This window comes from Gymnoscopelus microlampas (genome assembly GCF_963454915.1).
Source record: "Gymnoscopelus microlampas genome assembly, chromosome: 21".
Lineage (NCBI taxonomy): Eukaryota > Metazoa > Chordata > Actinopteri > Myctophiformes > Myctophidae > Gymnoscopelus > Gymnoscopelus microlampas.
Genome location: NC_139958.1, coordinates 14645308 through 14672895, shown reverse-complemented (window position 1 = coordinate 14672895; position 27588 = coordinate 14645308). Strand labels below are relative to the sequence as shown.

Genomic DNA, 27588 nt, shown 5'->3' with positions numbered 1-27588 from the left:
GAGAGAGAGAGAGAGAGAGAGAGAGAGAGAGAGAGCATCAGCATGCACAGAGGACAGATCAGAGCCATAACGGGGCTCGTTTGGTTTCGCGGAGTTCAGTCAAGGGGAGATAATGCTGTAACAACATGAGCTCCCAGTGATCCTCCACATATTCTACCGACCACCTCGTCCAGGCTCTATACCCGGACCGCAGTGCGCCCACCGCCGGGTCCACAGCCCTGCAGCCAGCGTGGAAGGAAGGAAGACTCCACCAGTTCAGTTCAGTCACTGAACATTATCTTGGGAACATCATTTCTCCTCGGGTTATTTTTTTTAAATCATTTTAATTTAAAAAAGCCACCTGGGCTCGGCTGGCTGGCTGGAGCTCGCTGGTCTTGTTGTTGTTATTGTCGCCACCACGGTACCATGCCACCACCACCAGTTTATAACCGAAACCGTTACAACCGAATCCGAACCCTCCGGAGTGAGAGCACATTGTCAGCGATGCTCTTCTGGGTCGGATTGTTGTGGATGATGATCATCGGCGTCACTGAGGGGCATGAAGGTAAATAATAATAATCCCATCCCCAGATTATCATATTCATTACTGTTAAGTCACTGAGGGGCAAGGTAAATAATAATAATAATCCCATCCAAGATTATTATACCCATAACTGTTATAGCCTTGGATTAAGAAGACTACCAAGGCTAAAATTACTGTTAATAATGTGTGAATTATGCTCATCTGAGCTTCCTCCAAGCAGACAGCAACAATGTTGCAGTGTAACTATGTTGTATTGATCACAGCCTTGATCCAAGGCTATAATTACTGTTAATAATGTGTGGGATACATTGTGTTCATCTGATCTGTCTCCAAGCAAGGCAGCAACAATGTTGCAGTGTAACAATGACTTTATGTTAATAATGTGTGGGATATATTTGTCCATCTGAGCTTTCTCCAAGCAAGGCAGCAACAATGTTGCAGTATTACTGTAACTATGTTGCAGTGTGTAACTATGTTGTGAATGTGAAGGAATAGGAGGCCCATGTGTTTGGATGTTTGTTTGTGTGGTTCTTCTGTCTCTGTCTCTCATGAAGAAATGAAAGCACACAGGAGTCCATAGAAGTGTGAATGTTAATTGGCTTGTTTTGTTTGTGTTCATTGAAGTCGTGTTGCATGGCATGCTAGTACAGTACAGTACAGTACAGTACAGTGCAGTATATATTATAGCCTAACAATGAACTGGTCAGTCTTCCTGTGCACTTATGTCTGTGTGCGTGGGAGCCGGATGGATGGATGGTAGATGGATGGATGCTGGAATGCAGAGGCCAGAGGGCTTGTGTACCAACATTCAAATTCCCTCCCTCTCCCTCTCTCTCCCTCCCTCTCCCTCTCTCTCTCTCTCTCTCCTCCTCTCTCTTTCGCAACAGTGGTTGTGTGTGTGTGTGTGTGTGTGTGTGTGTGTGTGTGTGTGTGTGTGTGTGTGTGTGTGTGTGTGTGTGGGGTGTGTTTGTGTGTGTGTGTGTGTGTGTGTGTGTGTGTGTGTGTGTGTGTGTGTGTGTGTGTGTGTGTGTGTGTGTTTGTTTGTTTGTTTGTATTACTATACTTGTGAGGACCAAATGTCCCCATAAGTATAGTAAAATGTCAGTAATAGACGTTTTGAGGAGGATCATTTTGTCTGGTCCTCAACAAAGAAAAATCATTGTTTTATTATGGTTGATACATTTGCAATTAAGAAAAAAGGTCCAGGTTGGAGTTAAGGTTTAGGATCAGACATTTAATTGAGGGATTAGAGATATCGAGATAAGCCTCATTTAAACTTAGTTGCTGTGTGCTTGTACATATACATGTAGATCGCGTTGGGAGCTTGTAGATCTGCAATTTTTCGGCTTCAGGCTCATGGTTAAAAAAAAGCAAAAGAATGTAAACATCAGCGTCCAAAAATGTTGCTGTTCTCACAAGTATAGTAATAAAAACGTGTGTGTGCGTGTGCGTCAGAGAATATAAATAGACAGTGACTATATGTGTATACCGTATATGAATCAGTCAGTGGTTCCCAGCTCAATCATTTCTCATCCATTTACTGTCTATGAACTCATGGAGTGAATGTAACCTTACATCATATTTATATCATATCACCACCGAGAGCCAAGGAAATGATAATAGCAGGCTGCAGGGACCAATGAGATAACAACTAATGACACACTGTTTATTTACGCTACAATAGGAACAGAAAATAGTAGATCAACAATTCTAGATCCAATTCTATGTCCTGACAGGCAGACAGATTGATTCATTGATGAATGATTAATTGATTGATTGCGTGCTTGCTTGCTTGATTGCTTGCTTGATTGATTACATGTGCTGTTTTACATGTTTGATAGGGTCATGACCTAACAAAATGCAGGTGATGACTTAAGTGTATTGAGAATCCATAGTGAGTGTTTTCTACCAAAGGGGCCGTTGTTGAATTTAGCAGGGCTGTTGTCCATTTAAAGACATATGTGTCCTATACAACAGTGTCATCATCATGCACAAACACAACTTGTAGATCTGTATATTTAAATAAATGTTGATGGTGAATTGGTGATATGATATAAATAAATAAATAAATGGTGATATGCTCAAAATAGGGCCGTCCCGGTTGAAAGCGGTCAACCACTTAAACCTTACAGTACTACGGGCTGTATACCAAGTTGACTGGGGATTCTTTACCAGACTAGGCTTATAGGGATCAATGTCTGTTCTTTGTTGTTGTGCATGGATTAGTCACCACAACTGATTTTAGTTTGGATTCCATAAGCCAGCGTGTCTTCTATGGAAGCATGTTGCACAGTGAAAATAGCCGATCTACAAGCTCTCAATGTGTCTGCGACGCATTGAGAGCTTGTAGATCGGCTATTTTTGGTTGTTATTTTAAGATTTGAGCATTTGAAGTGGTCAAACTAGCAATACGTTCAGAAGCATCTTTCATAAAATCTTAATAGAACAAAAAATGTGTAAATAAACAAACACACATACAAACATGAACACAACACTGATGATAGTGCTGTCAGATAAGTCTATGAAGCTATCTATGAAATCTGTGGAAAAGTTTAATCTGCAACACAATTTTATACAATATGTAGTGGAGGTCCCTGCATCATCTCTCTCTCAGCTAAGGGGTCCTTGGCCTGAAAAACTTTGAAGACCAACGGCAACGGTGTAGATTATTATTTTGACAGTATTGTTTAGAGTGATAACTAGTTTCCTGGTTTTCCTGTGATCCTATAGTTTACTGAGGCACTACACTGTCTCTCTGCATTTGATGCATGTACGTGTTTACCTTGCTTTACTGTAAGTCGCTCTGTATTAAGAGCGTCTGCTAAATGCCTGCATTGTAAATTGTCTTGGTGCCTGACTGCGTTTAATCAGATCTCACCGCAGAGCTTTTTAGTGTCATAGAGCCAGGCTGCGGGGGGGGGGGGGGGGGATGAGAACTGCTGGGAAGTTGTATAGCTTGTAACCACTGAAAACATAGTTTGTTTTATTGTTTTATTGACTGTCTGTATGGCTCTAACCACATTTATATCAGTAAGATACTGTATGTGCGTGAAAAGCATCCATGTCTTCGCGCTATAGGCTGGTAGATCTGATGTATTATTCTATACATTGGCTATTCAAATATAGCAGATATACAAGCTCATAGTGTGTCACTTCGTGCCGGGCTATGAGCTTGTGGATCTGCTATTCTAGAAAAATCTTGAACATTTGTGCAAATCTTTGAATACATACATATTTTTTGAGCGAACATTTTTAACTCAAATATTTGCTTCTCGAGGTCCCTGGAACAAAATATTTTGAGATGGGGGTCCGCAAATACATATACTTTTGGAAGTCCTCGACATGAAAAGGAAACCCCTGTTGTATAACAATGTGAATGTGAGCTTGTAACCACTGAAAGCATACAGAATTGTTTTATTGACTGACTGTTCTAAACACGTTTTTATCAGTAAGATATGTGTGTGAAAAGCATCCATGTCTTCTGCTATTCTGTTTATCTCTCTCCTCTCCTCTCTTCTCTGCTCTTTTCTCATTGCGTCTCGTTTCCTCTTCTCTTCTCTCCTCTTCTCTTCTCTCCTCTCCTCTTCTCTTCCCCTCTCTCCTCTCCTTTCCTATCCTCTCTTCTCCTCTCCTGTCAGTCCAGAAGTCATTCAGGCGTAGTCAGTCTTTCTCTTTCCATCACATCACCTTGCCAATTTCTTCTGCATGGCTGACATTCTCCTGTCTTGAATCAGTTTCCCTTCTGGGGTTTTATTATTTGTGAGAACCCCAGGGTGAGGGGGGGGGGGGGGGGGGGGGGGGCAGAAAGAGTGAAGTTCAGAGTCATCATGGCAGAGGAGATTCTTCTGGAGTTTCTTGTGGTTGGATATATTCATTGTCCATACTCTACTTCTGGATGCTTGGGCTCATAACTGTATTGAAAAAGTGGTATGTAGAGTAAGCTATTGTATCTCAAAGAGAGGTCCGGGGGCCCCCAGGGATCCTTGAGAGGGTTCCAGGGGGTCCCCAGCTAAATTAGTTAAAGGACGACTTCACCCATGTTCAACCTATCTTCATATAATTGGTCTCACTCCTCACTAATGCTCATGATAAAATGGTAAAAAAAAAAAAATCTACTCGGTTTGTGTGTCAGAGGAGGGCTGTGGACACTTCAGAAACCTGCCTACCAGTGACATCATCATTAGGCATAAGGTGAAAAAAACAACAAGATTCCACCTTTTTCTTTTTTAAATGAATTGAACGCGAGAACATTATAGCATGCTAACTTTCCAGGAATAGAAAGTCTGCAGTTTCTATCAGCTTGGATTTACCATCGATGATGTCACTGGTAGGCGGGTTTCGGAACAGTCCACTATCCTCCTCTGAGACACAGACAGGGTAGACAAAATTGTGCCATTTTATCATGGGCATTAGTGAGGAGCAATTATGTCAAGATGACATAATTGAAAATGGTTGAAAATGGGTGAAGTCGTCCTTTAACACATTGGCTGCCAAAAACGCAGATCTGCGTTCTATTGAGCCCCTTAGCACGCAGGCTGCCAAAGACGCAGATCTGCGTTTTATTTTGAATTTTTCTTTTTTTTTAGTTTGACCCAAAGACCAAGGAGATATGATTTTTCGAAGATTTAAACTCCCATCCACTTCCTTGTTAACTTAAAACTTAAAAATTCTGTATCTCGGCTCCTGAGTACTTTTTTTTTTTCATTGAAAAAGTCTGGCAGTCTACTGTAGAAAAAAAAAGAGAAAACTCTGGCAGCCAATGTGTTTAATATAACATAAAAATCAGTTGAACCACTTTAACCCCCATATATATATATACATATATATATATATATATATGTATATATATATATATGCTTTTTGAAAATCTGGAGGGAAATGTGAAAAATATTTTGTTTTAGGGGCTTTTTCTGCCTTTATTTATAGTATGTAGTATGTACTGTAGTAGAGATGGACAGGAAAACAGGGGGAGAGAGATGGGAAGAGAGCTGGGGAGAGACATGCAGCAAAGACCAGAACCAGTGGAACGGGTCTCAAACCCGCGGTGCGCTGTCAGGCTACTTATGAGCCTAGGTGCCCGGAACGCAAGGCCAGCGGTCCGGGCCAAAATGTGAAAATGTATATAGAAAATGTATATCATAAATCTTGTATGGGGGGCTCCCTGGAACAAAATATTTTCAGATGGGGGGCCGCAGCCAAACACATATTGGCATGAAAAAGTTTGAGAACCACTGACATAGAAACATACTTTTTTCAGAAAAATGTTAGGATTTAGAAGAAATTAATATCGGCCTCAGGTCTTAATGGGAACCACTGGTGTAAGCAATAGACATTGTAATGGCAATAGGGGAAATTGTGTGGCTGAAGCGAACTATTATTTTTTTATAATGAAATTACACCTCATTCCTATGTGTGTATCTACCTAGTCTCAGCAGTGAGCCGTTTGCAGTAATAAGGAGATTAGGAGAGTCTTTGTGCAGTGGGAAGCACTCAGTATACTGCATGCAGCTATTTCCTTCTATATCGCATTTGTGAGCAACCTTCACCTTCTTTTCCTTTATAGGCAGCCATGAATGTTTAAATCAGTGGTTCTCAAACATTTTCATGTCAAGGACCCCCACATTGATATATATTTGGCCACGGACCCCCATCTGAAAATGTTCTGTGCCAGGGACCCCCAGAAGAGACGATTTGTGTAAAAAAAAAAAGCAACGATTTTTCAAAAATGTTTAAAAAATAGCAGATATACAAGCTCACAGCGTGGCACAAAGTGACACGCTGTGAGCTTGCATATCTGCCATTTCTGAATAGCCAACGTATACTGTACATGGATAAAGTGGTTAAAATTATTGCTGGGGACCCCCTGGAACGCCCTCAAGGACCCCTGGGGGTCCCCGGAACCCACTTTGAGAACCACTGGTTAAAAAGGCATAGTACGTAACTTTGCCCTGTGTTTACATAAAAGTAACAATTATTTCGCTCTATACCAGCAGTTATCAGTCACTAGAGTAGTGTGGTGGTGTTTACCTGCAGAAACAGGTGCACACCATTATGCCCTCTTGCTGTATTATGGTGTTTTCACTGTTTGTTTTGGGCAACCAGTTGTGTTTCTGCAGGTAAATTAGCCGATCTACAAGCTCACAACGCTTCGTGGTTTGTCTACTTCTACTTGTCTACGCTTCGTGCTTTCATGTCTACAAGCTCACAACGCTTCGTGGTGCGAAGCGTTGTGAGCTTGTACATCGGCTATTTTCGCTGAATGTTCACCCCCAGAATAGAGACACTTTCACAGTCTGCTTTGGCACGCTGTTTGTCATTCTAGGCAGCCATGAATGTTTATAAGTGCCAGATTCAAATGGAAATGACATGAAATGTTTGGAGATGATTTAACTGGTATTCAAACAAGTTAGTTCCAGTTCCAGTTGAGTCATTTAATTGGACAAGATGCAAGTTCCATTAGTGACTCATTTCTCCAAAGTTGTTTGTGGTTCATTCTGAACGATTGAATCACCTAATTGAATGTAATTACTTGACAAATTTATGTATTAAAAAATAAATGTTCTTAGTTAAGATGCCCCCCCCCCCCCCCCCCACGCACACACGCAACTTTTGTGTGACACTCTTGTAGGATGAAGTGAAGCAGGGCATTACTTTATGGAAACAAAAAACATAAAAAGTTGAAATGTGGAGATATGAGGTTTCTGTCTGACAGCGACAATTTATAAATAACTAGGCTATAACTACTCAGGAACGATGCAAATAGGGAATTCATGGCACACCTTGTTATGCAATACCCATTATACCCTTTGTCAGAGTGCCCGTTGCAACTGTCTGTCTGTCTGTATCCCTTTTGTGCTCATGTGGAAAAGTCCTTGTGCAGTGGTAAACGTGTGGAGAATGTGTGGAGAGTGCAAACTGACTGTGGAAAGTGGACTGACTAAGTAATCAAATGGCAGGTGTGGGGAATTTGCCAGGTGTGATAATTAGGGGTGTGCCGATATATCGTCCCGCGATATATCGCGATACGTTTTCGCGACGATATGTATCGTTTTGGGGAAAAAAAATATCGTTTTTGAAAAAAAAAAAAAAATTATTATTATTTTTTTTTTTTTTTTTTACAATCATAATAATCAGGCATGCAAACGGCCCCGAAGTGAAAAGAGTGACAACATGTTTTTTTTTCGGGTCAGGTGTCATACTATTTGGATTCAAAACGGCTATTGTAGCTGAAAAGCTACAAGTTTGCATGTCTGAATAATGCAAAAACAGAATTATTTGTTTGCATTTTCTTTTTTTCTCCTCCATATATTTTCATAATAAAAAAAGTGCGTATCGTATCGTATCGAAATCGTATCGAAGTTGTGAGCCAAATATCGTATCGTATCGTTTCGTGAAATTAGTGTATCGGCACACCCCTAGTGATAATGATCTTTATTTGTATAGCACCTTTCATACATAAAATGCAACTCAAAGTGCTTTACACAAAAAAGAAAGTCATCATACAATAAAACATTTAAATAAAAAAGAGATAAAGACTTAAAAAGACAGTCAAATCTGCAGAAAACTATTTAAAAAAAGAACAGAAAAGAAACCCCACTGAATATCTGTCAGATGAATCATTGCGATAAGCAAGGCAAAATAAATATGTTTTAAGATTACGTTTAAAAATATCTACTGATTCAGCCATTCTCAGATTGACTGGCAGGGAGTTCCAGAGTGTAGGGGCAAAAAAACGAAAAGCAGCCTCTCCATGTCTCTTACCATTGACCTTTGGAACTTCTAAACATTCAGTGCCAGAGACTAAGTTCATGCCTTTCGATCAAATCTGACATGTATTTTGGTGTGGGGACGGTTCTCGAATGACAGATGTACAGACAGAGATTCCGTCCATTTATCGTATAAGATTGAGGCATTTCTGGTGATAAATAGAACCATATTTTGGTCATGGTCTCCATTAGGATTTAAATTTCAAATAAATTTGTTCAAAAATAGCAGATGTACGAGTTTGCAGCGCGGCACGAAGTGACGCGCTGTGAGCTTGTATATCTGCTATTTTTGAATAGCAAACGCAAAAATCTAAAATGACACAGATGCTCTCCTGGTTTTAATGGGTTAACTGGTCTCTCTCATCCTTGGCCTTCCTTCGGTCTAGTTCATAATTCAGTCCCACCCCTCTCACCCAGGCTGGTCTCTGTGTTCTAAATTCCCAATAGTGATGTTTATTTTATTGATTTTAGTGCAAGCTTATGTTCAGGCACTGAGCTATATTCTTGAGGACCCACTTTTAGCGTTGGCTTTATCTTCAAGCTTGACTTTAAATAGTTTGAGTAGCACTGCCCTAAACTTCACACTCTTTCTTGCCTCGGTCTTGCTTTAAGTGCTCTTGAAAACAATACTACTAAAAAATATTAAGTCGTTCAGACCAGTGGTTCTCCAAAAGTGGGGCCTGGAGTCCCAGCAAAATTTGTGAATATTGCATCACAATCAGTTTAAGCACTTTAATCCTAATATAATTGGCTATTTAAAAAACATATGATATGCAAGCTACAACTAAGCTGATCTACAAGACAAAGTTTAAGAGTCACTGGTTCTGACCGCATGTTGCCATTGAAAGATTATGGCTGAAGGACTTTTGAAAGTCAACACGACTTCAGCATTTGAATTTCAAATGATACCTATGAATTTCAAATTATGAAGTTGTGAATAATGATAACATAACGTCCCCACAGTCCTTGGGGGGTGTTTTCATCACTGCGTCCTCAGCCTAACTAGCAGGAGCAGTGAGTGGCCCCCGCTGGGTGCTACTGTATTAAGATGGCACCCTTGGGTGTTTTGCCTGATTCACTGCCTTTTTTGCTATTATTTTAATGTTGTTTTATGCTTTTGCTTTTCTTTTTTTGCGTTAGTTAAATTATTTTTTACTTTTTCTGTTAAGCACTTGTGCTTTATTCTTGCTCTGTAAAGCACTTTCAGCTGCATTTCATGTAATGAAAGGTGATATACAAATACATTTTTATTATTATTATTATTATTATTACTGTGTTAAGACAGCACCGACTGGGTGCTACTGTGTTAAGACAGCACCCCGGGGAGCTGCTAGCTGTCAAGTGCCTTGCTCAGGGACACTTCGGCACACAAACAAACCTGGCGGACCGGGGAATGAAATAGCAAAAAAAAAAATAGCCTGTCTTGTAGAAGCTTGTAGCAGTGGTTCACAAAGTGTGGTCCGCTGACCTCATTTTAACCGCTTTATCCATTTATACGTTGGCTATTCAAAAATAGCATATTTACAAGCTGACAACGTTACTTTGTGCCGCGCTGCAAACTTGTATATCTGCTATTTTAGAAAAATTCTGAAAGATATCGAAAATGTTTGAAACATTTTGAATAATCTTGAATTTCTTTAACACATCTTCTCTTCTGGGGGTCCCTGGCACAAAACCTTTTCAGATGGGGGGCTCCGCGGCCAAATACATATTCATTTGTGGGTGCTTGACTTGAAAAAGGTCTGAGAACCCCTGGATGTGAGTCTTAGTAAATCATATAGACTAGAGTACAGAACATACCTTATGTTTTCATTGTCGTCCTTAATCACAGCTTTATCGGTGCGATTAACCCGTTAAGACAGGGAAAGCATCTGTGTCATTTTAGATTTCTTTGGCTATTCAAAAAATAGCAGATATACAAGCTCATAGCGCGGCACCGAGCTATATGAGCTTGGAGATCAGCTATTTTTTAATCTTTGAATATATATTTTTTAAAACGAACATTTTTTACTCAAATCTTTGCTTCTGGGGATTCTACAAATGTCTTCTAAATCCTTTTTTTTTAAAAACGTATGTTACCAAAATAATATCAGTGGTTCTCAAACTTTTTCATGTCAAGGACCACCCAAAATGATAGGTATTTGGCCGCAACCCCCCATCTCAAAATATTTTGATCCAGGGACCCCCCAGAAGCAAAGATTTGAGTTAAAAATGTTTGCTTTAAAAACAAATATATATATTCAAAGATTTGCACACATTTTCCACGATTTAAAAAAAGATAGCAGATCTACAAGCTCATAGCGCGGCGCTTGGTGCCGCGTTCCCGGTCTTAATGGCTTAAGACTGTCTGCAGAGCTGTATGAAACAAACCTCATAGTTCACTTCCCATTTGCTTCAAAGCTGCAGCTCCACTGTCTCTGCCTTTGATATGGGAATCCCATTGAAGTGTCTGCTATAACTGTCAGTGTGGCTCAGGAGGGAGGTAGAGCGGCCGCTTTGGAAACACAAAGGTTCCCGTGGTTCAATGTGCATTCCTGTGTAAACCCTAGAGGCCCCTAGGGGTCTTCAACAGGGGGTCTGGGGTCCTCAAAGTTAAAAATCTTTGTGTGATAGGAACTTTTTTTTTTTACATTAACCACTTAACCAAAAATAGCAGATCTACAAGCTATTGTCGGCAAAGAGGTTTGGTGTAGAGGGAAAAAAGAGTAGGCCAAGTACAGAGTCAGAGGTCAGGTTTACCAAGTATTGATGGTTTAATTGGTTAAATGTCTGAAAATACACATTAACATGAATCCAACATACACTGATGACAGTGCTGTCAAACAAGTCTATGAGGCTATACATGAAGTATACAATTTTATACAATATGTAGTGGGGGTCCCTGCTTCATCTCTCTCTCTCAGCTAAGGGGTCCTTGGCCTGAAAAACTTTTAAGACCCCATGCAGGCTGTTTTATGCCATCCAAAAAGTCATCAAATGTAATCATCAGGTTACATCGCTTTAGTTAAGTAGTCAAATTAATTATATGACTTATTATGATTTTACGGGGGGTGTAATCATTCATGTGTAATGAAGTAATCTAGCAGCCCCTGTGTGTGTGTGTGTGTGTGTGTGTGTGTGTGTGTGTGTGTGTGTGTGTGTGTGTGTGTGTGTGTGTGTGTGTGTGTGTGTGTGTGTGTGTGTGTGTGTGTGTGTGTGTGTGCGTGTGTGTGTGTTGCGCTCAGAGAAGGCATCATTATTTGGTCCTTGTCTCATGCATGGTGAGAGTGCAGAGTTGTGCTGACTGCTACTTATGCTAATGCACGGAGGGGCATACATTATCATAACAATTCATAATGCTTACAAACTCTATCAAAGGAGAGTGTTTGTGAGAAAAGTCTACTTTTCACGAACTTTATTATGGGGAACTGTATATTCTTCATACAATGGATGCATCCTCTGAGAATGCTAAATTATTTAGATTTTGATATGTTTGTAATAATCCAAACATTTCAATGAAACCCTATATACTTGGGTGACCATGCAGGGTCCTCCAGGGGTCCATCCATGGCCCACTCCTTTTTCCCTCTACACCAAAAGTCTTCGCCAAAAATAGCAGCTTTAAAAAGCTTTACAAGCAAAACTTGAGTCAATATTGATAAGTTCATTTTTCAGCTACACTATATCTATATCTATCTATATCTCAAAATAAGAATAATGTTGTTCTGTGTGGGGCTGTAGACACGAGAAGTATGTTGTCACTGTCGGGTGGAAACCATTTATGTCCAAAACCGTTGCTTTTCAGGAAATGGAAAATAATAACCTGTGTTCCAGTGATGTTATCATTTAGTCATGAGCTACTTTTTATTGGTTAAATGTGTTTTTATTACACGGCTTGGTTGAATGCTTGATTCTGTTTGGGGTCAATCACTGAACTCATCAGTCTATTCATTTTGAATAATGACCGGTGAACTCAATAACGCATGCATGCAGACCGCTGTCTAATCAAAGGCTCAGAGCACCTGGCTCATATCAATCTGCACTGCTTGATTTTGTGCCATATCCACCATGGCAGCCATGTAAACAAACACAAAAACATATCGTTTACAGCTAAACAGCTACACTACATTCAATAATGTTTTTGAAAATATTTGAGGTGAGAAATAGACAATGATGCGGTAACAGAATATTGATTCACGTTTTATCAACACTTCCTACAGGTATTGTCCGAGCCGACAAACATGTTCACAATAAAAGAAAATATAGAGATACAAGGTTTAGCAACGATATCGTCTGTCGGGGGGACATTTCTACAAATTTGAAACGCGTCGCATCTGCTACTTTTGATACTTTTGTGTGATGCTTTAGTACGATCAAGTTTAATAGGGCGTTAATTTGCACAAAAAAAAACAAGTTAGAATATGGAGATAAGAGGTTTCTGCCCGACAACAATGATATGTAATGTATACTGTTACCATGATGTGTCTTCATCCATTTCTAACTGTCTGCTGGTTTTAGATTCGAAACTGATTTTCTTTCTACCTTCCTCCTCCACGCTCACAATTTAAAACGCCAGCTGGCATTTTTATTTGTGTGTTACTGCGTGTGTTACTGTGTGTGTTACTGCGTGTGTGTGTGTGTGTGTGTGTGTGTGTTGTTTGCGAGGTGTCACAACAGCAGGTGTTGTGCACATCACTCAGGCAGCAACCAGCTCAGCTGAGCAGATGGCATCATCTGTGTCTCTCTCTCTCTCTCATTCTCTCCATTTCTCTCCGCAGTCTCTTCATCATTCTTCCTGTCGTTTCTCTCTCTCTCTCTCTTTCTATCCCGACACATTCTCACAGATCTGTGCTGAGTGTTCACGGTTCACACAGGTGTGTGGGCACATCTGTCCGCACAGCTGTTTGTCTCATTATGTCCCCTGGTTGGTGGACACAGTGGGTTGTCCGTCCATCTGTCCGGGCGGACGGACAGACACCCGTCCCCCAACGGTGTGAATGCGATATCCCAAGATTTGCCTTTGAGGGAAATTTCAAGACAATTTGCATGGATTGAAGTTCTCAGTCACCATGACTGATTTCAGTCATTTGGATTCCATAGAAGCCAGCATGTCTTCTATGGAGGCATGTTGCACAGCGAAAATAGCCGGTATATCGATATCGATATGGTTGTTGTCGGGCAGAAACCTCTTATCTCCGTTTTTCAACTTTTTGTGTTTTTTCGTAAATTAACGCCCTACAGCAGTGGTTTTCAACCAAACGACAAATGCGAACTGACAGACACGATATACTACATCATGGGTCTCCAATATTTTTCAGGCCAAGGACCCCTTAGCTGAGAGAGAGATGAAGCAGGGACCCCCCCACTACACATTGTATAAAATTGTGTTGCAGATTAAACTTTTTCATAGATTCGGTAAATGTCACCGGCTTGGCGAAGGGAGGCATACAAGCGTAATGCAGTGTTCCCCCCACCCTACCCTCCCTCACATCCTCGTTTTGACTGTGTGCCTGCTGCTCCCGAAGGCAATGAATACCATTAACAAAAATTAAGATCGAAATAAGATTAATGAAAACCATCCCCAACTGCTGCACCCACTGCAGCTGTTTCCATTATTGGACTGTGCCACCCTACGGTGCCAAACCATATCAGAGGTGGCAACCGATCTATTAATATAGTTTTCTAATTCATGAGCCTGGTTTTTATATTTTGTCATATGATGGTGTCACATTCACACACTAAATCTACAGTTGATTTAGTCGACTAAAATGTATTTCGACTTGATGACAATATTAGCGGTAGCATATTGATATCGGCCGATATTTCATTAAAAACGCAATATCGTATCGAACCGATGTCAAAATAATTCCGATATTTTTTCACCGATTTGACCGAAAAATCTCACCGATATTCACAGATATTTCACAGACATTGCACAGATATTGATGCAATATTTATTGGCTTAGGAATGCTATAAAAACAAAAGTCTCCATGAATTCAAGGCTTCATGGGGTGTGCAATTGATAGAAAATAAGTCATTTTTTGGGTGAACTATCCCTTTAAACTACACTGTGGCACGTGTCTCTCTAGCACCGCAGTGATCTGTATTGACATATGAATGCATCAGCCAGAGGAACAAATACATTTTATAACACTGAGTCATATGTATGTGTTGAGGTCAATGGTGTGCGTGGGTGCATGTGATCGTGTGGACACGGAGCGGTGAATGATGTGTCACATTCAGTAGATTGATGTGGTGACGGTGAATGCACAAAGGAAAGCAGCCTAAATGATTCACAAGAAATACCCGAATCAGGATAGTACTGCAAATCCAGACAAACTTGACCTTGTAGGGCAATGTTTTAGGTCCCTGTGATGTAAAATTATATATTTTCATGGCTAAGAAAGATATTTAGAGCAAAGGTTACAATTAATAAAAGATTCAGCTTTGGGTTAGGGTTAGGACTAGGCAGTTAGGAGTTAGGTTTCACTTGGGGTTAGAGTTAGGACTAGGTTTAATTTAGGGTTAGATTTGGGACTATAGGGGGGAGGTGATGATTGACAGACAGACAGAATTGCTCAGTAGCACCCCTCTGCCCAAAAGGACGTTTTGGTATTGCAGCTGAAAAAGCTTGGAATGACAGACAGTCAGATTGTGAGAAAAAAATAACTGGATGTTTTTTTAGGCTTACAACCTGTTTAATACGTATTAGGTTAGGGGGCAATATTTATATATAATATATTTTTGTTACATTCATGGTGTAGCCCCTTTAACTTGGGGTTAGGGTTAAGACTAGGTTTAACATGGGGTTAGAGTTAGGACTAGGTTTAACTTGGGGGTAGAGTTACAGTACGACTAGGTTTAACTTGGGGTTAGAGTTTCAGTACGACTAGGTTTAACTTGGGTTTACAGTTACAGTACGACTAGGTTTAACTTGGGGTTAGAGTTAGGATTAGGTTTAACTTGGGGTTAGAGTTAGGACTAGGTTTAACTTATCGGTTAGTAGTTACCTTTTCTAAAATAATAGCGTTACTATTTGTTGCCCCAAATGAAAAGGAAAATCCATCTGACACAATTTGCGAGGTTTCCTGATCAATGAACTGTCAACGCCACAGAGACTTGCACCGACGTTACACAGAAATTGGATACCGGGCCAGCAAGCTGTGGTGATTGTGTTATCATTTCTATTCGGCTCTGTATTCAACGGGTCACCACTTATGGTGTAACACACACGGGCCGGCTGGCTGGTCTTGTTTTTATTACATCAATTTGCCGCACCTGTACGACATGGCAGATATTGAGAGAAGACAGAGAGGTTACCCTTTAGTACAGTCATGGAAGTATTCACACTATTTTTGGATGTATTGGTGAAAGGAGGAGAAGTCAATGCAAATAGCCTTGGTGAAGCCCAGCACAGCTCCACCTCCACAAAACTGGTGATCACTCCGGGAGGCTTGCTTTTGATTTGATTTTGGTAAAAGATATACAAGTAAATTCATTCACAATAGAACTTAAACCCAGGATAATACATTAAAGCATACGGAGACACTTGTTTCCAATGTGGTTCTGCAGCTGCACTCTTGATTTTATGTTTATCAAACTCCCTGAGGGGAAGGGGTTTTAATCGTCGGTAACGCAAAAAATAATCTAACGAGTAACTTTTCTCACAAGGTAATCCTGTAACGTAACGGAATACTTTTTAATGCGGCAATCCTGACACAACAAGTTACTTTTAAAAGTAACGTTACCCAACACTGGCCGTGACCAGGCTCGGCTCCAGGATGAAATGACTGAGGGGGCAGATGGAAAATGGCGAGGGGGCACATAATGTTTTATTTTGTAAAACAATATGTACATAAAACTTAAACTGAGGGGGCAGAATTTGCAACAGAGGGTGCCAGGCCCTCTCTGGCACCCCTGTGGCGCCGGTCCTGGCCGTGACGCATAGTCCAGGAGTACTGCAGAAAACTTTGATAATATTTGGAATTTATTCATATCACTTCAGTTTTATAACCACTTAAATCCTCTACAGTATACTTAGTACTCAGCAGAATACATTGAGGAATGAAACTCACTCTTTTGTCTAACAACTGAACAGCAGAACTGAACTAAGTGCTGTTTTCACTACACATCACATCCACACACCCCCCCCCCCCCCCCACTGTAAGGACTTTACATTTAGTTGATTCTAAGTTTAACAACTTGAATCCTATAGCTTCCCTATTCTGGGGGGCAAACCTTCAGCTTGTGGATCGGCTATTTTCAGCGTATACCCCTGGGGGACTCCAGACAACCTAGTATAGGGTTTACGTGGTTAAATGTTTTAATGTTAACAGTAACTGTAGGTAGGGACAAAGCAGGCTTCATTTCAACATGTTTATTTTGTCAAATGAATGAGGTGGAATGTACTCCTTGCTTTTTCTTTCCAAAAAGAGTTTAAATACAACTGCATTATGTCTCAAAACTATGCAAATAAGAGGTCCATGAGAAGCATAACATCAGTGCGTAGTGGGGTGACATTTATGTCAAGTTGTGTCTGTTATCTAACAGTAAACCATTATCCTCTCTATGTCTTTGATCCAACAACACCATGTTCATTTTAATTGGTTGGTGTGCGTGTGTGCGTGTGTATGTATGTGTGTGTGTGGTTGTGTGTGTGTGTGTGTGTGTGTGTGTGTGTGTGTGTGTGTGTGTGTGTGTGTGTGTGTGTGTGTGTGTGTGTGTGTGTGTGTGTGTGTGTGTGTGTGTGTGTGTGTGTGTGCGTGCGTGTGTGTGCGTGTGTAGCCAAGGGTGTATCACTTTTAATATTTGCGTAAAAAAAACAAAAGAATATAGTTGAAAGCTTTTTCCACAAACTCATGAATAATGAATGGGAGACACGGGAGTTAATGAGCACAGAGAGAAGAAGAAGAGTGCTTTTAGTCTCGACCGCAGCGTTTTTAATAACGTCAACAATGTCAAGCCTCAATAATGAGCTTTATGCAAAATAGAAGCTATACCACTGTGATAGAGACATGTTTGTGCCTTAAGTGTTACATCCACCACAGTTACAAAGCCGTGAAGTAAAATATCCCCAAAAAATATATATATCGGATCAGTGCCAAAAATCTCCAATCGTTCGTGCCCTATACCTTTTATTGTTTCAATAATTATAAAAGCCAGACACACTTGACCACTTTAACTTTCACATTTCTTTTTTGTAAAATGGCAAAAATAGCCAATCTACAAGCTCACCACGTCTCACATCGTGACACGTGGCGATCTTGTAGAATTATAGACATGACACTACTCTTTTACGCCGAAGTAGGTCATTCATTTATGAAAAAAACTGAACAAAAAACAAAACATAAAAAGTTGAAATATGGTACGGTGACAGCGACAGTATTATTTATGTCAGTAGGTCATTGTACACAGTCACTAAACATCATCACGTTGCTGTCGGGCAGAAACCTCATATCTCCATATTTAATTAACACCCTACTTGAGCATAAAAGTAGCATATCTACAAGCTCGAAATGTGGCGCGAAGTGACGCGTTTTGAGCTTGTAGATCTTTGAGCTTGTAGATCTTGTAGATCTGCTATATAACACATATAAGGTTTCCAACCGACAGAGACGATGTCATGCTAGTGAGACCGAACACAATAATAAACAGAGAAACAGACAGTTTGACCGTAAAGCTCAAATCAATACAGATCAATAATATATGGAGCTCACATCGATTAGAGACATTTTTAGACATGATGCCCGGCAGCTTTGTTCCATATAGACCTTTATGACTATAGTGTTGGCAAGTCTGCTTATTATAAGCAACCTTGGGCTTGTTTTTTGTTTTAAAGCGGCTTGTAAATATTGTTAGTTGCGGGTTGCCGGTTTTTGTTTCTAAAGGGTAGTTGCTTATGGAGGGGGGTCCATGCCTCTGCTTTTGATAACCCCCCCCTCTCTGGTCATACATTCTTTATGGCCTGGGGGGATGTGTTTTATCCCTGCTTCTGGTCAGACTGTTGCATTTCCTATGGATCCTAGGATAATGTAGTCTGCCCGATATGTGTGGTAATATCAGAATTCAACCGTTTTATAAAAATAAAAATAAATCATGTTGACCACATTAACCTTGGTGTCCCTATTGTGGGCAAATTTGTCTCAATTGGTCAGATTTCTCAAATCGTTCAACATTTTGTCAAAATTTGTCAGGACTGTTCAAAGTTTTGCCACCATTTCAAGATGTTTTGATGCAATGCCTAATGAGCTTGCCTTGTATATCAGCTATTTTAGCTATTTTGTCATAATGAAGAAGTATAGCGTCGGTGGAAAGTCCAAAACCATTACTTTTCAGGAAATTGAACAAACATTTTCAGAAATAGTGAGCCGATCTACAAGCTCACAACGCCGATCTAGAAGCTCACAACGTCGCGCTGCAACGCGTTGTAAGCTTGCCTTGTAGACCAGCTATTTTCGGCGTTGAGGTTTTGTTGTAGAGGGAAAAAAGAGCAGACCAAGTACAGAGCCAAAGGTCAAGTTTACTATAGTACTGAGGGTTTAAGTGCTTAAATGAATATGAATCCAGCACAATGCTACGCAACACTGACACTAGTGCTGTCAAACAAGTCTATGAAGCCATCTATGAAGCCATCTATGAAAAAGTTTAATCTGCAACACAATTTCATATAATATGTAGTGGGGGGTGTCCCTGCTTCATCTCTCTCTCAGCTTTGAGGTCCTTGGGCTCAAGTGTTCAAAATGCCGTCCTGGCACACAGCTGATAAACTGGAGCTCCGCTTTGAAGAGCCAAAGGGTGGTCATTCCACTAGTGATATGATTATTAATATATTATTTTCCCACATTCCATCTGAGAAACTATGAATTTTAAGTAATGAGACGGTCTGGGGACGTTTCCAAGAACAGATTGTACCAATATCTACCAACAGCTTGTCCAGCGTTCACACACAGGGACAAGTAGGCTAATCCTAAATACTAAAAACCTCACGCTTTGCTGTCACATTATTATGGAGCATCCTTCAACCAAGAGCTAATTCCATTCCAAAGTATGCGACTGGAAAATGCCCTGAAAACAATGAGATGACTAAATTACAGCAGTTTAATTCAATAGCAAGCCTATAAAACATGTACCAAGTACAAACACAGTACAACTAGGGTTGGGAGGAATCCTTTAGGATTTTAACGATTCCGGTTCCTTAATGATTCTCTCTCAGCGGTCCGATTCCTTAACGGTTCCCTTTAACGATTCCTATGTATATTTTTTTTAAATCTATACAATTGTGGTCAGGGTTAGGGTTAGGGTCATACATACAGTATTGCATACATATTACAGTGGTTCTCAAAGTATGGTCCAGGGACCCTCTGGGTTACTTATGGACCATTACAGGTCCGTAACTCAGAGAGTATGCAAATGGAACCAAATGGACCCTGACGGGTCCATTTGGGTTCCATTTGTACACTCTCAGAGTTATGGTGTTTCATTGATTTAAAAAAAGATTGAGAACCAGTGGTATCGCATAGCAGACTTTACCAGCTCTGTCAAGTGCGATAAACTGGTTCGGGAAACGGTTCCAAATGTAATGAAACCGATTCCCGGTTCGGGTGGTTCCTCAATGTTGGATCTGGTTTCCTCTGGTTCCGGATTCCAACCCTAACGAGGACCTAATGGCTGCATATTGGTATATGCAACTAGAACAATGCTGAGTCTTTAGGGCTACAACAGTTAATCAAAATAATTGATTTAATTCAAAACTCAAAAAGAATGGATCATCGGTCATTTAATAAAATAATACAATTAATAATTGATCTCTATTTTGGGCATGTCAATAGGTGAAAAGCTTTATAAAATATATAGTGAAAATAGCAGATCTACCAGCTCATTGAAATAAGTGCTTAATGCATAATGTATGTTTGGGTTCCTGTGGAAACACCACATTTCTGTTTTGGTCTCCAGCTGAAAAGGTTTGGGAACACACACACACACACACACACACACACACACACACACACACACACACACACACACACACACACACACACACACACACACACACACACACACACACACACACACACACACACACACACACACACACACACACACACACACACACACACACACACACAGGAATCTATGCAATCTAACACTCCATTAGCATGTTCCTCACTAAGTTCTCAGTACACCACATCAAGTCATTAGCACAGTTTAGGGAGTGTGAGAGAGAGAGAGTGTGTGTGTGTGTGTGTGTGTGTGTGTGTGTGTGTGTGTGTGTGTGTGTGTGTGTGTGTGTGTGTGTGTGTGTGTGTGTGTGTGTGTGTGTGTGTGTGTGTGTGTGTGTGTGTGTGTGTGTGTGTGTGCGTGTGTAGCCAAGGGTGTATCACTTTTAATATAGAGAGAGAGAGTGTGTGTGTGTGTGTGTGTGTGTGTTACTACCTGCTCACACAGTAGTGAGGCCAAGCAGGGGGACGGGAGGTTCCCTATACTTCTACCTCTGCTTTTGATAAACTAAGAAGCATCAGTCTAATAGTATAATATACAAACTATAGGATGCAAGGACAGGTCAACAAATGAACCTGGCATCTGTCTAAATAACATGCTATCTAAATTACATTTTAACCTTTGCAAAAGTCTGCATGGTCGTCAAGGCAAGGTCAAGTGCTACGGGTTGAGGTGGAGTCTGAAGAGGTGAGTCTTCAGATTACAGGAGGGAGAAGAGTCTAGGACGCGTGTAGCGTTGTCCAGGGTGTTTTAGGGAATGGAGAAGAGTCTAGGACATGTGGAGCGTTGTCCAGAGTGTTTTAGAGAAGGGAGAAGAGTCAAGGACGTGTGGAGCGTTGTTCAGGGTGTTTTAGGAAAGGGAGAAGAGTCTAGGACATGTGGAGCGTTGTCCAGGGTGTTTTAGTGAAGGGAGAAGAGTCTAGGTCAGGACGTGTGGAGCGTTGTCCAGGGTGTTTTAGTGAAGGGAGAAGAGTTTAGGACATGTGGAGCGTTGTCCAGGGTGTTTTTATAGGAAGGAAGAAGAGTCAAGGACGTGTGGAGCGTTGTCCAGAGTGTTTTAGGGAAAGGAGAAGAGTCTAGGACGTGTGTTAGCTGATCTGAGTGAGCGGGAGCTGTTGCTTAATATGTTCTGTTTATATGTTTATATGTCAGAGAGGCAAACATTGTGTGAAGGTAATTAAGGAGTGTTTTGATAAGAAAAGAAGGACAATCTAGTAATACAAAAGATAACAAAATAATTGTACTCTTACTGTATGTACAAGTACACAAGATATATCAACAAAGAAAGACTGGACCTTGAAATGAGAGGAACAGTGAGAGAGATGGAGAGACTGAAGTCTCTCTCTCTCTCTCTCTCACACACACACACACACACACACACACACACACACACACACACACACACACACACACACACACACACACACACACACAGCCAATTAAGACATAAAACTCAACAAGAAAAGATGCAGCAAGCCTGAACGAGAGGGAAGCTGGCAGTTGGCACAATGAAAACATTGTGTTTCTTTGTGTGTGTGTGTGTGTGTGTGTGTGTGTGTGTGTGTGTGTGTGTGTGTGTGTGTGTGTGTGTGTGTGGTTAATTGGTACATGCACTGTGTTTATGACTGGTCTATCTGGGATGAGGCCAGACAAATAGAGTGCACACACACACACACACACACACACACACACACACACACACACACACACACACACACACACACACACACACACACACACACACACACACACACACACACACACACACACACACACACACACGAAAACAGTTGTCCGGGTGCAGGACAGAAAAGGCTCTTTGTATTGAATAATTTCCTTCCCTATATTGGCCTTGTCATCATAGGCAAAATGTTTCAAGCAATTTCAGACATTTTCTAGAATAGTGAAAATAACAACATCAACAAAGCGCACAACGTGCCGCAACATATCGTGAGCTTGTAGATCTACTATTGTCTCTCTTTAATAACAGGGGGTCTCCCTGCTCTTTAGTAAACAGAAGAAAACAAATATCCAGGTCGGGATGCAACATTTTATCCAATCCCCACAAAGATCATTTATTAACTTAAAATTGATTGTGTTACAGTTCCAATTTTGTCAATTTAGCAGGCATTTAGCAGATGAAGCAGAGAGACAGTAAGCAAGGTAAGCACATACATCAAATGCAGAGAGACAGTGTAGTGCCTCAGTAAACTAGATCACAGGTAAACCAAGAACCGGCTAGCATCAATCTAAACAGTACAATATAAAAAAGAACTATCTCTACATTGAAACTATACAAACTATATAGGTGCCAGGTCAACAATCCCAACTCGAACATTTATTTTCTGTTTAGCAAAGAGCTGGAGAGACAGGGAGACACCCCTGTTACCCCTCAATGATTAATATCACAATATAGAGCTATTAAACACTTATTTTAACATCACTTTAACACCATCTTTCAGTGTTTAAATGTTGACTATATATAGTTTCAGCTTCCTGCGTGAGTCTGGTTAAAAAAAACAAAAACAACATCATGTGTAGGGATTGGGACACTAATGTGTCTATCTGTGGAATTTAGTCACTCGGGAGGCGAGAGCACACTGCTGACTTAATGACTTCCTTTGCGAGCCTCTCTAAGTGCTGACACACAAACACCCACTCATGCAAGCAAACCCCAACCAATACACACACACACACACACTTTCATCGACTGGTACCTTGGATTTGAGCTGAGCTGGAAGGTCGTGGAGTGGAAGTCTTCACCTCAAAGCGGAGCAGCTATTGAGTTGATCAATCAGCTGTGACCTCACAACAGATCAGCATATTGATCATGCTAATTCCACCCCCCCACTAATACTAGAATAGCTGTACTTTCACCGCATCATCATCATAACCACCCTAGTGCAGTGGTTCTCAAAAGTGGGGTCCTTAAGTGCAAGGTTCCAGGGGGTCCCCGACAAAATGTGTTAATATGGCATCAAAATAATTGTAACCACTTTATCCATTTATACGTTGGCTATTCAAAGATAGCAGAGCTTGAACATCTCCTATTTCTTTTTTTTTTTTACATAACTCTTCTCTTCTGGGGGTCACTGGCACAAAACATTTTCAAAAAAGTTTGAGAACGTGTGCCCTAGTGTACAGCCCTGCTTGGCTCTTTTAGAACTAAGCATACAGTACCATGGAATGATGCCCACTGCAGTGTAACATATTTTACATGTTCTGGATTTGTTTCCATCAGGCACAGTGCACGCACAGACATCAAAGGGGGCTTCAGCCCCCATGCCCTTTTACCCACTCTCCATGCCAAAAAAAAACAAGAAACAATACAGACATTACAATATAACGATACAACGTAAGTTAACAACAACACTCAAGGTACATCAACAATAGGCATATATTAAAATCTAATTTAGAGTGGGCCTAGTCTATAAAAAAATATTATACATTTTATCTCAACCACTGTTTTAATTGTCCTTTGAAGACTGAGAATGTGGAGAGAATGTGGCACACCGAAAATAGCCGATCTACAAAACTACAGCCCCTGCCGCTCTAACATTGTCTGCACGTCCCTGGTTTCCATATACACTCGGGCTCCGTTTCAGATAATAGAGGATCTCAGAACCTAATTTGGAACCCTAGTGGTCATGAAGTGGTACTGACCCTGAGTTCTGGAAACCAAGAACACAGAACTAATTCTTTATGTTTCCCCCCAAAAAGTGAAAATAGCTGATCTACAAGCTCACAACAACGTGTGACGTGATTGGTTCGTGTGGTTAAATGCATTTTGAGCGTCTGGCCTCCATCACCATGGCTGCATTCATCATCATAAGTGTATTTCTGCCAGCTTGGCGTCTAAACATGGATTTATTGGATGATTGTCGGATGCTAATATTGGAGGATTTTGAATCTCTACACACAGCAGCCATAATGATCCACATGCTCATTAATCACTTTAAACCTGGCATTCCTGTCATTATAGGCCAAATGCAAAAAAAAAAATATATATTGAACAGTTTTCAGAAATAGCCAAAGAAATGCAGATCTACAAGCTCTACAAGCATCACAACAAGCGTCTTTTCAGGATTCAAATTCAAATATAGCAAAGATCGTCAATTTCTACTTTTGTGTAAATGGACTGCATTTATATAGCGCTTTTCCATACTTCCATAGGATACTTATCCCATTAAGACTGGGGAAAGTATCTGTCACTCTGTGCCACGCGATGAACTTGTAGATCTGCTATCTTTTAATAGCCAAAGAACTCTAGAATGACACAGATGCTTTCCCAGTCTTTTAAAAAAAAAACATTTTGGAGACCCACAGTTTTCTGTAACAGTTATGGCACATGGATGGATGGGTGGCCTCTTTAGAACAACATTGACTGGGCTGCATGGTGGCCTAGTTTCCCTACAGCCGTAGCGGTACCGCTACGCATGTGTGTCTGTCTAACAGGAGTCTGCCGCTACACTCTGCTGCTCGCTCCACTGTTTGTTGTTCACAACAACATCAAACTTCTCAAAACTCACGTAAAGCTGAGAGGGCACAAACACACGCTGACCAAAAAACAGTGTTCATTTTAACAGCACATTTTACATAAGTATGTAAGTATAATAGCAATGCAGTGCGTGCATGTGTAAAAGGCGACGCTGTAAGTATAACAGCAATGCAGACAGTGCATGCAGGTGGAAAAGGCTACACTGTCAACATCTTTTTTTTATATATTGCAACTGTAGTTTAATAAATAATAGTGGTTGAGATGGTTTTGGGCATGTGCAGAGGAGAGATGAGGGGTACATTGGGGAAAAGGATGCTGAAGATGGAGCTGCCAGGCAAGAGGAGAAGAGGAAGGCCAAAGAGGAGGTTTAGGTAATCAGTAAGAGAGGCTGGAGTGAAGAAGACGCAGAGAATAGAAGCAGATGGAAACATGATCTGCTGTGGCGACCCCGATGGGAAGTAGCCGAGAGAAGAAGTTTAATAAATAATAGTAGTGTATTGAAATAAACTGCATAGTATAATAGCAAAGCAGTACATACATGTAGAAAAGGCTACACCGTCGACAAAAGACTATTCATATTGCAACTGTAGTTTAATAAATAATAGTGGTTGAGATGGTTTTGGGCATGTGCAGAGGAGAGATGATGGGTACATTGGGGAAAGGATGCTGAAGATGGAGCTGCCAGGCAAGCGGAGAAGAGGAAGGCCAAAGAGGTGGTTTATGGATTCAGTGAGAGAGGACATGCAGGTGGCTGGAGTGACAGAGGAAGATGCAGAGAACAGAAGCAAATAGAAACAGGTGATCCGCTGCGGCGACCCTGATGGGAAATAGCTGAGAGAAGACGTTTAATAAATAATAGTAGTGTGTTGAAATAAACTGAATAGTGTAATAGCAATTGAGTGCATGCATGTAGAAAAGGCTACACTGTCGACAATATTGATATTGCAACTGTAGTTTAATAAATAATAATAGTGTGTTGAAATAAACTGCATAGCAATGCAGTCCATGCACTTGGAAAAGGCTACACTGTCAACAAAAGACTATTGATATTGCAACTGTAGTTTAATAAATAATAGTAGTGAGCATGAGATGAATCCGTCCCTCTCTCTCTCTCTGTCCCTCTCTCTCACTCTGTCCCACTCTCTCACTCTGGTCTTGCTCGGACACACAGAGACATTATTATTATTATTATTATTATTCACAACACATTCTCATCAGTGATATTTTTATAGGAATAATGAAAAATCAAGTGCTTGAAAGAATGGGGTATCTGCCGTTTCTGAGTGGAAAAACTGGGTTTCTGAGCACAATAACTCCCACTTTGTAAAACTGGCCGGTGGCAACGAGCTACCGCTGCCTGATGCAATATGTGGATAATCTGGGCCAGATCATTAGTTAATGTTTGAACCTCAAATCTGAGTCCCTGGGAGATGTGATGTCATGTCATCCATCATGTTGAACATGATTGTGAACCCACTTTACATAGGCAGTGCAATCCCCCCCCCCCCCCTCCACACACACACACACACTTTGACAACCACTACTCTTGTATAAGCTCATCTCCCATTGGTTACAATGTGCGGCTGTCCCAAAAACCCCAAGGCATAACATGGACTTGTCTCACTGTTCATAACGCACGCACACGCACACGTGCACACACACACACACACACACACACACACACACACACACACACACACACACACACACACACACACACACACACACACACACACACACACACACACACACACACACACTCTGTTGGTATTGACGGTACAGTCAAGTGATGGCAGTTCATTTGACCCTGTTCATATAAATAGGTCATTTGACACAGACGTTGTATACTGTAGAGTCAATGGGGTTCACCACTTAAAGGAATACTCCATATAATTGGTCCTCACTAAAGCTAATGATAATATTAGTCCAGGGGCCAACACTGATATTTTCACAAATTGGTACCACCTAAGGTGACCGTAAAGTTTTTGTATTTTTGTCTTCCTACATGTCTCTAGTTTATATTTTGGTATGATAACCCTTCCAATCTCGTAGCTTAATGGCAGTTATCACTACCTACTGGCTAATGTATGTGGTAGGAGACACAAAGTAGAATCTTTGTGTCTCCTACACCCGGGCATCAAATTATTGCGACAAAAAACAAAATATATCCATGTATTCAAGGCTTCATGGGGTGTGCAATTGATAACTTCTCAGATTTTTGGTGTTTGCAAAAAGACTGCTTTCAATAAGCTTGTAAAAGTTTACCCTCCTTCGGTCTAGGGTGGTCATAGCTGAATGGGTAGAGAGTCCCCCTGGGAAACTTAAAGAGGAGTTCACCCAAAAAAAATATTATTTTCTATCAATTGCACACCCCATGAAGCCTTGAATACATGGATATATTTTGTTTTTTGTCGCAATAATTTGATGCCCGGGTGTAGGAGACACAAAGATTCTACTTTGTGTCTCCTACCGGATACATTAGCCGGTAGGTAGTGATAACTGCCATTAAGCTACAAGATTGGAAGGGTTATCATACCAAAATATAAACTAGAGACATGTAGGAAGACAAAAATACAAAAACTTTACGGTCACCAAAATGGTACCAAAATATGGCTTGGCCCCTGGACTATAAGGTATTATTTTTGTCTACTCGGTTTGTGTCTCAGAGGAGGGCTGTGGACAGTTCAGAAACAGTGAATTTTAAAAATATATAGTCAATCTACAAGCTCCATTGTGAGATCTGCTATTTTCACTACTTTTTTTGTGACAGCCCTGTATGATGAAGTAGGGCGTTAATTTAGAAAAAGAAGAAAAACATAATATT

General features: G+C 40.7%; 1 protein-coding gene across 1 annotated transcript in view; it reads left to right on the top strand.

Annotated features, from left to right (window-relative positions):
* Positions 1 to 405: 405 nt before the first annotated feature.
* The window catches only part of sez6l (seizure related 6 homolog (mouse)-like), a gene marked incomplete at its 5' end in the record, with an annotated part of 76871 nt that continues 49688 nt past the window's right edge, over positions 406 to 27588 (top strand). The window contains one exon of the mRNA XM_084047108.1: positions 406 to 544. Within this exon, the coding sequence (XP_083903234.1) occupies positions 406 to 544 (139 nt within the window). The remainder of the gene's footprint in view (positions 545 to 27588) is intronic.